The sequence below is a fragment of the Phaenicophaeus curvirostris genome, chromosome 1 (assembly GCF_032191515.1).
Source record: "Phaenicophaeus curvirostris isolate KB17595 chromosome 1, BPBGC_Pcur_1.0, whole genome shotgun sequence".
NCBI classification, from domain to species: Eukaryota; Metazoa; Chordata; class Aves; order Cuculiformes; family Cuculidae; genus Phaenicophaeus; species Phaenicophaeus curvirostris.
This window is the reverse complement of record NC_091392.1, coordinates 8162085-8174087: the sequence shown is the minus strand read 5'-3', so window position 1 is coordinate 8174087 and position 12003 is coordinate 8162085. Positions and strand designations below refer to the sequence as shown.

The 12003-nt window shown below is 40.0% G+C and overlaps 1 protein-coding gene across 4 annotated transcripts in view; it reads left to right on the top strand.

Moving 5' to 3' along the window:
- GRM3 (glutamate metabotropic receptor 3) overlaps positions 1-12003 on the top strand; it is a 105428-nt gene that overhangs the window by 51813 nt on the left and 41612 nt on the right. For all 4 annotated transcript variants that reach the window (XM_069873784.1, XM_069873954.1, XM_069873868.1 and 1 more), the window contains one exon: positions 10466-11069. In XM_069873784.1, coding sequence (XP_069729885.1) covers positions 10572-11069 — 498 coding nt within the window. In that variant the 5' untranslated portion in view covers positions 10466-10571. The remainder of the gene's footprint in view (positions 1-10465; positions 11070-12003) is intronic.

Sequence of the window (12003 nt, the reverse complement as noted above, 5' to 3'; positions counted from 1 at the left end):
AAACTAAAAAACCTGACTGCTAGCTCTTTAGCAGGAAATGCTTATCAGCAATCTTATCCCAGTGTTTATACTAGTTTATTTGCCAGGGCATAGACTGCTAAAAATCAATAAATAATACAGGTTTTCTATTATCTTATTTTAGGTCCTCTTCTAACATTTGTCTGCACTCCCAGGACTAGCATTTCTGGTGGTCACAGCAAGACGGGTTCAGAACTCCTGGGGTTTATTCCTGACTTTATGACACCTCTCTGTGGGTTGAGAAAACTATGAGCTTAAATACTTACGGCTTGAGGAAGATCCTGCCTACATAACTGAGTGTTTTTGGGCGCTTTGGCAGAGTTTAGTCCTACTCTGAGTGAATTTGACTAATAAGCTAGATGTCACCTTGACCAGCAAATACAAGCAATGCCTGAAGTTAAGTGCTTTGGGAATTCTCAGCCTGCAAGTGCGTGGTTTTGGTCCCTGTAGCACTAACTGATGCAGAAGAGCAGCCATTTGGCATCGCTGGCTGGGACCCAATTTCTGTCAAAGCCCCAGATTAGACTGATTGTGAATGTCCTTTCTAGAGTCCATAAATTCACAACAGGGCATCCAAGTTTAAAAGATGTAGCTATAAACTTACTGTAGCATACCTTGTCCATCCATGAGCCCAGACAGGGTCATGGATCAGAATTAAACATTACTAGGTTCCTGTAAGAAATCAGGATTTAAGTTTTGAAAATAATTTTAGGCCCACCAGAGGCAAATGCATGTGAGTATTTTCTAAGTACAGCTCTATACTGTGGCTTGTTTCTCAGTGCATGGAAACTGCCAGCTCCTGTTCCCTGTTAGCGACATTACCTGCTTCTAAGGGCAAGTCAAGTGGATGGCAGGTCTGAGAGACTGAGGATATTTTTTCTATCAAGGTCCCAGTGATATTTTCTGGCAGAGGCAAGGCAATCTCACACCTTTCTTTGCTGAACAGAAAATAAAAACAAATTGGATCTCTAAGTCAGGTTTCAGTAGTTTAGTGATTTACAATAGCTGTAAATCAAATTCAGTAAATTTTTAGAACAATCCAGTTCATGTAGATAGCTGAGGGCAGCTTTTGTTTCCAGTAAACTTCTGTGACACTTGTGATCAAAATTAGAAAAGCAATAAGCACAATTCACCATCAATTATATTTTATTAATGTTTTTTTAATACACACCACAGCCCAGTAATTATGAAGCTGTTCAACATCCTTGTTCTAAAATCAGCTAATAGCAGGATGCAATTTGCAGCTGTCTCTGTTCACTTACTAAACACTTGCTCTGTTAATTGTGATTTCACACTCTGCTGAATGCTGTAGCCTGGAGGTAACATTCACGTGATGGAAGAGTTACCAGTTTAAGCTCTGGGGAGGGGGGGATCATTTTGAGAGAAGCTACTGTTGTTAATTTTTTAATCCTTTTATGCTAAAAGAAAAAAAGGTCAGCAACAAAGAGATACAATCCACTGCTATACGGTTCTTTCCTTTCTTTGAAATTGGAACAGTCTTTCCCTGTTTTGATCCCTTTCTGTTGTGTTGTGCTGCTATCAATAACACAACAAAACGTATGACCAATACGTGAGATCCTATGCATGTAATCATGCAACTGCCTTAATCATATGTTGTAGATGCTAGATGAACTAGTCTGCCTAAACTAAGTTTTCATTAGAAAGTTTTTTGTACCTTTGAATGTCTCCAGAGACACCTTCTGTCTTTCTTAAGTCAGAATAGTCAGGAGATTGTCCTGGGAAAGGTCAAAGGTGCCTAAAATGCTGCCATATGCTAAGTATGCAAGTTATGCAGAATGAATCTCATCAGTAAATGGCTGGTGGTGATGAGCCATGGGCAAGGCAGCAGCTGCTGCTCTGAAGCACTTCCAGTGTGTATGTCAGAGTGAGAAACATTGCCTTGCTTGACAAATGATAGAAATCATCTTAACCGGGAAAATTCCCAGCTGAGGTTTTTGTACTGCTACGACAAGCTTGGAGATAGAGCTCAGACCAGACAAGGGTGGGACCACCAGCCTGGGAAGCTTTTATTTGACTTATGGCTAAGTGAATGGGGGACAACCAGGAGCCCTGGAGGGGGCTTTGCTTACTGCTGCCAGTAGCCTTTGCTGTTTCAGAAAAGTTTCTACTGCCCTGACCAGTTATGTGGAGGCGCACTGGGCCAGGTTTGAATGCCAGTATGTGGGGCTCCAAGCCAGTATTAGGTCCCATTTGAAAAGGCTGGGTGGCAGCAGAACACATTCCATGTACAGATAGAGAAGAGAAAGTGTGCACACTTGACTGCTTTGTAAAGCCTGTATGATTCTAAGGCTGGCTGTGCTGGCAGCCAGATTGAATCTCAACAGAAGCAGTAGTGAGAAAGGACTCTGCCCTCCAAATACGCAGAGGCTCAGCCATATCTTGGTCCTGTAGCTGTGATGTGAGGGAAAAGTCTTGCCAGAGGAGTGATGAGAGTGAAATCTGGCAGCTCACAACAATGCCACTCAGAGGGATCCAAGAACTCACAGGCAGAGCACCTCAGCTGGACCATGGGCAGAAGCTCACAGAGAGATCTGAGTGCAAGAAAAACCCTTCAGATGTTGCAGAGAGATGAAGAGTGATTACAAGCATGAGACAGAAGTGAGCTCTGCCAGTGCAGAAAAAAAAAAAAGGTTGCTTAAAAATCAAATAAGAAAGAAAGGATAAATACTTGTTCAAAGACTAAATGCACAGATAGTGCTTGGGGGCTATACTTAGGTTGCTGTTAACTTCACTTAGCTAAGCTTTATTTGCATTAAGCACAAGTATTAAAGCTCCTCTTAGTTAGAAGTTTTATATCAGGACATGATACTGTCATGGTTCACTTTGTTCATGTCCCCTCTACATTTATGCCATTACCTTGTTCACCCAGCCTTTGACATTGTTGGCCTTAGCATGGTGATGATGTTCTTGCACCACCTATCAGGAATAATTGCAGTGACATCCACAGGTCACAGGAGCCAGATGCTTCTTTGTCCCTAAAGTCTTTATACTCTCACTTTTCCTCTCTGTCTTTCTCAGACCACACAGGGAGACTGAGACTGAAGTCAACTAACACACAATCAATAAGCAGACAGCATTGTCTATTCGTTACTGTGTCTGCTGGTGTGCTTTCAGCTGTCACCAATGCCTGGAAGAAATAAGCAGATGGATAAAAAGCAGCAGCATTCAGCTCAATCCAAAAAAGACAGACGGGAAAATGGTGGGACTTTCAAAGGTCTAACCCTGCATTACATCAAGATCATTACACCACAAATTGTCCAGATGGTGCAAAGCCCCAGGCTCATGGCTGGACTTCTCAATACACTTGAACATACTTATTGTCAAGGTATGGAACAAAGTCTAATGAGTTAGGAGACTGTGCGGCCTGACCCAGATCTCTGGCTCTGGTGGTCTGCTCATTCCAGCTCGCTCTGTTGAGATCAAATTTACTACAGAAGGATTCAGTCAATGCCAAATGCACTCATTCAATATTACAAGTAGCAAAGACTCATATTTCCGCACCACATTAGAGTCTGGTAAACTCCAGGGGCTCCTTGTTCCTTACCGGGCAAATTAATAGAGTCCTTTAATATCTAGAAACTTCAAAAGCATCACATCAGAGATATCTGTTTTCCTGTGTGATAACTATCTTAAATTCTCTTTTTGAAACAAGATGAATATATTATAGATCTCTGAGGAAAGGGCTGGGCATCTGTTGTATGTTGACATTGTAGAAAACAGAAAGCATCACTTGTTGATGCCCACACAGTACAAATAATAATGAAGTGCTCTGGTTATATTTGTTCTCATTGTAAAGTAACAGAGCTTAAGTTTGTATTTAAAGAATAGTGTTCTCCTTCTACACTAGCATGTTATTTCTTGCTTTATATGTCATTCCTTATTTTGAAATTGCTCCTAAATTTTTAGGGCTTTTCAAATTCTTCTACAATATGCTAGGCATGGTATGAACTTGTACAGCTTGTACTCTCATGCTGCTGACAGTGGTAATTGTATTAATTAATGTTTTTCATGTATGGATTTTCAAGTGGAAGGGAAAATCACAAAACTACCCAGCTGTAAACCCATTTTTGTCATTTTTCCCAAGGAAAGACAAAAAAAATCTGAGGTATAACAGCCAGCAACTGAAATTTAAAGCATTTTGATTCATTTCCAGGACATTTATGTGTCAGCATCTGATTAAGATTTCATGAAGGAAATTTCTCCATTTCCTTGAAAGAAACTTACTTGTTTTCTCCACCTCAGTGTATTTTCTGCAACTTTTTCTTTTTTTTTATCTTCCTGATTTTAGCTATCAGATTTCAGCCAACCAGAATCAGGATGTAAGCAACTTGTGTACCTGGCACATATCTGTCACCATAAGGCTTGGGTTCCTTTACAAATATTTCTCTTCCAGAGGTGATGGCTTCTCTAATTACAATTGGTAAGGAGACTCAAGCTTGTCCATCACTTTTCTTCAATTAAGTGAGGCATCTTATGTTTCAGTGCAGGTCTCATCAAGCATTAAGGTCACATTCTGGTAGAGCACATATAAATGTGCCAAACGTGTTGGATAAACAGTGTTGCTGTGCTGGTTATTGATGATATCTGAGAGGAAAAAATCATGGCATTTAATTTGTTTTGTCAGTCTTCAAATATACACCAGAATTTTGAGCCAAAATTGGAATTGTTTTAGGAACATGCTTCCATTGGGTAAGATTTCTAGGTCACAGTGAGGGCTCCGAGACAGATACCTCTCCGATAGGGTGTCCTCAGAGACAGATATATTGATGGATCTATTAACTTCAATGCTGTGATGCACAACAAGGGTACATACGTGGGCTGCCTCCCGTGTGACCTTCCACTGAGCACAGTTTTCCTCCAAAGAAAGTTTACTAAGGGTGGTAGGTGATACCAAGTAGACATATGGCCCCAGGCACCACAACATCACATTACAGTCCTGAATAACACAGCAAAAATATGTGGCTACTAAGAGGGAGGCAGCCACATTAAAGCTAAACATAATCTTCTGCAGCACCCATGTCAACTCTCGTTGCATCCTTTCTCAGGAAGCTGGGTAAACAGAGGAGTCCTGCAAAATACTGTAAAGAAAAACAAATGTGGGGGAGTTTAGGACAGAGAATATGGTAGGGATGAGGGGAAATCCCTCCAGAGTCTCAGCCCAGTCGTGTAGATTGTGCCATTTACTAGTTAATGGTGTTGAAAAATAGCTAGGAGATTTGAGGTGTCTCAGCTCACAGCAAAGTTTCTTATTCCGTCCTTAGTCTTGTAAGTGAAAAATTGGAAAGTTTACAGCTGTATAGTAGAAGTCATCAGCAAAATTGTCACTCATGTAATAATGATCACACTCCATGTACATGTCATTTGGCTAAATGACAAAATCAACTGCACTTCTTGGAGTCCAACACCTAGAAAAATAGACTGACAAGAGACTTAGCCTAATAAGAATTCACCCCTGAACTGGTAGCACAAGGGGAACTACTCTATGAGCTGCAAACAGAACATCTGCAGAAGGCCAGAGCTGTGATGTGAGTATATCCCTGGGACAAAGCCATGAAACACAGATGTAGTTTCAGAATCATGACAGTGGAATACTGAACGTGGAAAACCCAGACATCCTCTTCCTCAGTCTTGTTGCTTTCACAGAAACAAGAATCTGCACATCCTTAGTCAATAAGCAAACTTGCACCAAAAATAATGGACTTATGTCATCAACATTTTACATGCACAGAAATATTCCACTAAAATTGGCTATTCAGTTGTGTTAGAGGCAAAGGTATTTTCAACAAGAGTAGCAAGCACAGCTTTCATTTAACACTAGGTGAGTGAGTTGCTTTTATGGAGGGAAGTGCCCACAGTGTCCCCCAAGAACAAATGTAGCTCCCCACTGTGGATCTTTGCTGGTGGAAGGAGAAGGGGCTCCAGAGTACCACGTCAAGGTGTCTCACAAGCTGAGTGCTGCTGGCTAAAGTTCACATAAGGAAGGGCTGGGAGAAGCCTTCTGAACAAGGAATGGAAACCTTTTAACTTTTGCCTGTTTGGATTTGTTTTCATTTCAATATTTGGATCACTTCTGCACCCAGGCTCTACACCTATTTCCATAAAAGATCCAAAACCTCTAGGGCTGAGAGGGTACATAATTTAAATGTTAACAGAACAACCGCGCCTGTAGCTGAAGTTCAAACATTCAATACAAATGAAAAGTTAAAGAATTGGTTTTTAAACATCCTAAAACCAACTTTTTAGTAGAAGAGGGTACTTCAAAGCCAAATTGGAGTGGCTAGTGTAGTGAAATCACTTTGGGTGAAAAATGACAAACCTCAGCTCTGGGTTCTACCTTCATTATTGTTAGGGGAGGAACATGGACTGTATTAGCCTGGAATAGGTGTAAAATGTTTATATATACAGTTGTGAGTTATGCAAGCTGCAGAGAAATCATGTGGGAGTTACATGCTAGCGACAACAGGAGAGAAACTGAGTTGCTAGCCCATCTTTGCAAGCTGCTTTAAAATAACCTCTCTTCTTCATATCAAGCTGTCACCATAGTGATGCTGCTCACTGGCCACCCAAATCTGCCTGCCAGCTTCCTTCAGGACTCCTACTGCCAAGAAGCTGTTGCTCCTGGAAGCATCTCTCCCTCACAGCCCAAAGGGGAAACCTCTCCTGAAAAACCAACCTTCGTATTTATGCCTCTTCTCACAACATGTGCACAGCACCCATGGTCCTTGGCAGGACACTGCAATCCCAGTCCACGGGCAGCAGTACACAGAGCCTACAGAAGGAGAATACCTCAGCTGCCCAAAGCTGTGTTCTTGGTAACTGTCCCCCATTTATAAACAAAGGATCTGAACACATAAGATAAGGTGATCCTGTTTTCCTGGAAAACAGAACTCTGCATGCACTGTAGCTCTCTAGTTTCAAAGCCTCTGTGAAAAGCTCAGAGTTTCCGAAGAAATGCCAGGTGAGGAGGATAAGACAGCTGGTGTGGGTGGATGTCCCCCATCCGTGGGCACCCCTTGCCAGCAGTGTGTACTCACATAAAATAGCATCTTGGGGCTTTATCCGGTGGAATTCCCACAATCTCCTGTCTTTATATACCTGGATACCTTCAGACCTATACTCTCAACACAAAGTGGCAAGGAAGAAGCAGAGAAATGGTCATAACTATTCCCAGCCCTCACCTCCTCCAATTGCTTCTTGACCTCTGCTGGGACTGATCCTCTGCTGTTCCATAACTGATTTTTATTTCCCCCAATAAAGGCCCTGTAACAAGTTTAAGTGATAAAACATAGAAATCCTTTGCATTCTTTGCAGGGAAAATCAGCGTTCTCTATAGCATCATTAATTTTACATATAGACTTTTTATGTGAAACATCAAAGTATTTTTTTGTACCTTTTCAGCCTTTATTGCTGATGTACCAGAGACACATAGATCCCTAAGATACAGATGTGATGCTAGGTGGACAGTGATGCCATCTGCAGAAAACAGCAGCTATGAAGGAGTCAGGGGGATAAGAACAGTCTCCTTGCTGGTCAGGCTAAATCCACCATAGCTTTAGGCATGTCCCAAGCAGGTTTTACAAAAGCTCATAGAGAATCCTGTTGCAAGCCTTTTCTTTGGCAAAATTAGTTGTTCTTGCTAGTGTTGAAGGGCTGTTGAAAACAGATTGGTTTTAATATGAACTTATCGAAGGCCCATATAAAAGCTAGAAGGGGCAATGAGAAACAAGGGAGGTTTATCATTAAGGTATCAGAGAAGCACTAGAAAAGATCAAGGTTTGATTCTTAGTTGTGCTGACGACCTTAGGTAAATCATTTAGGATCGGGCTTGGAAGAGAGGCATCAGCTTGCTTAGGAAGTTCTTCGACACCACTATCTCAGTGGGAACCAGGGGGCGTAGGGCACAGTTGAAAGCATGTTCTTCGATTCCTGAAGGAAAGCAGAGACCTTTTCAAAGTTTGATAGAGATTGTGAGCAATAAGAAAATAAAATATGAACTTAGACTCTTCAGAGAATCTCATTTCATCTTCCTGTGCTTCTTTTTTCCCAGAGTGTAAAACAGGGAAAATAAATATTTTACCAGTATTGTAAGGATAAATGTAAGAATGTTTGCTGAGCTACAGTGGTGACAAAAGTGACAGAAGTAAATAGGATGGATATTGCAAGGAAAAAAATCCCAGATATTGTTTTACCTGTTTTAATCCTAAAGGTGGATTAGTGATGAGAACAATGGGGGTCAGCCCAGCTGCATTATTAGCCACAAAACTATTTATGTGACATATGTCATCTTTTTGCTTGATAATTCTTTGCAATGGGATAGCACCACCATTTCATAACCCCTGTATACACTTGAATAATATTTGGTAAATTATACTTCTAAGCCTGACACAGAAATTACTGCTGAATACAGTTGCTTCATTACTCCTCCTAACATTGCCAGATAATATTTTTTCTGGACCTGCCTAATAAACCACAGATGATCATCAAACTATCCTACTTATAGATCAATGAAAGATGATGAAATTTGCTTTCCATTGACATATCACTTACTTATTTCTGAATGGAAAATTCTGCTGAGGGAGCCTGCAGTTCAGACTACACCGGTTACTAGCATTGCAGAGAAAGACCTTTACAGTACATCTGACACATTATTGATTTATGAGAGAACAGTGTTGGACTAAATATGAATAAAAAGCTGTCCTTTCACATAATTTGGTACAGCAACATTGAAATTGTACCAGGATAAACAACTGCCTTGCAATAAGAATGCTCATCCATAATTCAGTGCTATATCCTAATTGTTGCTTATTCCAGTTTATTTGTGTTAAGTGTTTCTAAATTATAAATAAACCTGCAACTCTAATAATAATACACTCTATGTTAAGGAAAAGGTAAGTACAAAAATAAATTTTACAGTGTTCTATTTAAATATTATCACACTTGATTTATCTGAGGATTTGGAGATCAAAGTAGCCATATACTTGAAGACATATTGACAAGGAGTCTATGGACAAACCATGCATCTATGTTCCGTAAATAGACTTTGTGTATGTGTATTTATTAACAAAATTCTTCAACATGTCTTCATTCTAAGGCTTGATTTTTCTCCTTTTAAGGTCATTGGAAACTGTCTTGACCTCGATGAAAATAAAATCGTATCCTACATACATTACTGCTCTGTTCTCCCCTTGATCAGAGCACTGAACTGTAACTAACATTAAAGAGAGCAAATCCAGCCGTAAGCATTTTCATGCCTTAAGCAAGCATTGAGTACAAGACTCCTCCTTGTCATGTTTCTTCTTTTTCTCTTTCATCTCTTTTTTTTTTTTTTTTACTTAATTCGCTTGCAAGAGAATCTTCTGTGCCTTAAGGAGGGATGTTTTTGTGATTAAGGCATTTGATGGATAACCAGGTTCAACTTCCAGGCCTTCTACATAATAACTAGACTTGGAGGGTCACTTAGTATAATGCCTTGCAGAACTGCAATGCTAATAACAAAACGGACCATGGACCACTCTCTTTTCGTGATGGCCACTAACACAAAATAGCCAAAACATAGTGACCACATTCAAATAGTTTATTGGGAGATCTATGGTCTCTGCTTGGCTGTTAATCATGCCCAGACACTGTTTAGAAGACCACTTGTTGACCTGAGTCAAAGCTGTCCCAGGGAGCATGTTAGCAGTTAAATGGCATGACATGTTCTTGATTGCTTTTCTATTACAGAACCCGCTTTCAGCTCCCAGCTGGTAAAAGAGGGCTTCTCCTGTTTCAAACATTTGTCATAGCCCAAAAATAGAGTTAAAGTTCCAAGAGGTTTCTCCCATCCTCTCATTGCCTGCAGCAGGTGAGTGGGCTAGTAAAAGAAGGCAGAACAGGTGGACTTCAACAAGAGACTTTGGATCTGAAGGCCAAATGCTGAGTTCAGCAAAATTTAACAGCAGGGAGATAGCACTGTGACAGTCCTATAGCTGAAGGAATAGTAGATTGAGTCAAATCAACATAAGAAAAAAAATAATTACATGGATTAAGAGAAAGCTGGAAGCAGCTGGAGACACAGTGGATGAGAATATGTAAGACTGAGTCCAGAAGAGAGAATGGAATAAGAGGGGATGGTATGAGAAAAATGTCAGAAGTGATCTCTGTCCTTGCAAAATGTAAAACATTGTTGAGCAGTGGTCAACATCAAATATATCACCCCATATATCTGCCATCTCTGTTCATAACTGTCATAAAAAATGCTTAGCCTGTAATCATTTATGAAGCAAATGGAATAAGGAACTCTATGAGAACACAAGGCAAATAGGTTTTTCCTTTTTATGCTATCCAGCAATCCCTTAACATGACTGTTCTATGTTTTATTAATAAAAGTTTTGTAACATCTCACAAGTCCATTTGCCTTTTCTAATTGCTTACTTCTCTTCTTTAGAGGTCCAGTGGAAAGACTTGTTGGCTTGTTCTTCACTGGCTTGTGGAACAGAACTTCAAATTTAACAATGGATCAGAAAGATTGAAGACCACTTTTGCTCCCACCAATGTTTCTTAGAGCTGCTAAAACAGGACCAATGAAGATGTTCACCAGACTCCAAGTCCTTGCGTTAGCTTTGTTTTCCAAAGGAGTTTTCCTTTCCCTAAGTGATCACAGCTTTGTAAGGAAGGAAATTAAGATAGAAGGAGACCTGGTCTTAGGTGGCTTATTCCCAATCAACGAAAAAGGTACTGGGATAGAAGAATGTGGGAGAATCAATGAAGACCGAGGCATCCAACGCTTGGAGGCCATGTTGTTTGCCATTGATGAAATCAACAAAGACAACTACTTGTTGCCAGGGATTAAGCTTGGAGTTCACATCTTGGACACATGCTCCAGGGACACATATGCCTTAGAACAGTCTTTGGAGTTCGTCAGGGCATCTTTGACTAAAGTGGATGAAACAGAGTATATGTGCCCTGATGGCTCATATGCCATTCAAGAGAATTTGCCATTACTCATTGCAGGAGTCATAGGTGGTTCCTATAGCAGCGTCTCCATACAGGTAAGTCACAGGAGACCCATCAGGTGAGAATCATTTATCTGCAATTCCCATGACAGAACAATTACTTGCATAAGTTTGTCAATTGAGAAAGTCTTAGCTTGATCATTTTACCCCAAGGGTCAGTTTAGCATATAATTTTTTATGAATTTGTGTTAGTTTGATTCACTCCTTAAAACACTTGTTGTAATTTAAACATCTGACAGTTGTCTACTTCCTTTAATTATGGTGTATCTTGAGGGAATCAAAACTTTACAGAAGTCTGTATTTATTCTACAATTTGGATTTCATGAGACTTTGAAATGAGAAAAAGGAATCCTTATTTTACTTCCAGGCTAAAATAAAGTGAAAATGGCATCATGGCATTTAAGTCAGAAACTTAAATTGCATCTGACCAAAAATGTGCAAGTTTTTAGTGTCTAATTAAACACACAGAAGCCAATGAACATTATTCTCTGACTTCAGTGAACGAGGTCTTAAACCTCCCATACAGGCAGTACAATTTCTGAATGGATTCTAAATTTGCTGTCTTTCCTTCTACTTCCATATATAGTTCATACTAAGATAGTTTTTCTGCCAGGAAATGTTGCCAGGCAGAGTGCAGTGTAAGCACTGTCAGAAGTCCAGCACAGAAGATAAATGTCCTCAGTATATCTTACTTTTTGCTTCAGACACATTGTAATTGCAGCTTTTGGTTTTACAATATTAGTTCCAAATAGGGTCTCAGTAGGGTGTTGGAGTGTAACGACTTGCAAAGGTGTAAAGTTTCAGGAAGGTTAAATGTTCCATATACCCTCCCGAATATGGTTTTATTGCATGCTTGGTTTCAGTTGCAAAAGGGATAAACATAATGCTGATTTCTTTTGGTCTTGGCTTCCCTTTTTTTCTTAAATTCATCATAAAACTTTAAGTTGTTAGCATTTTTTTTCCATTAAAT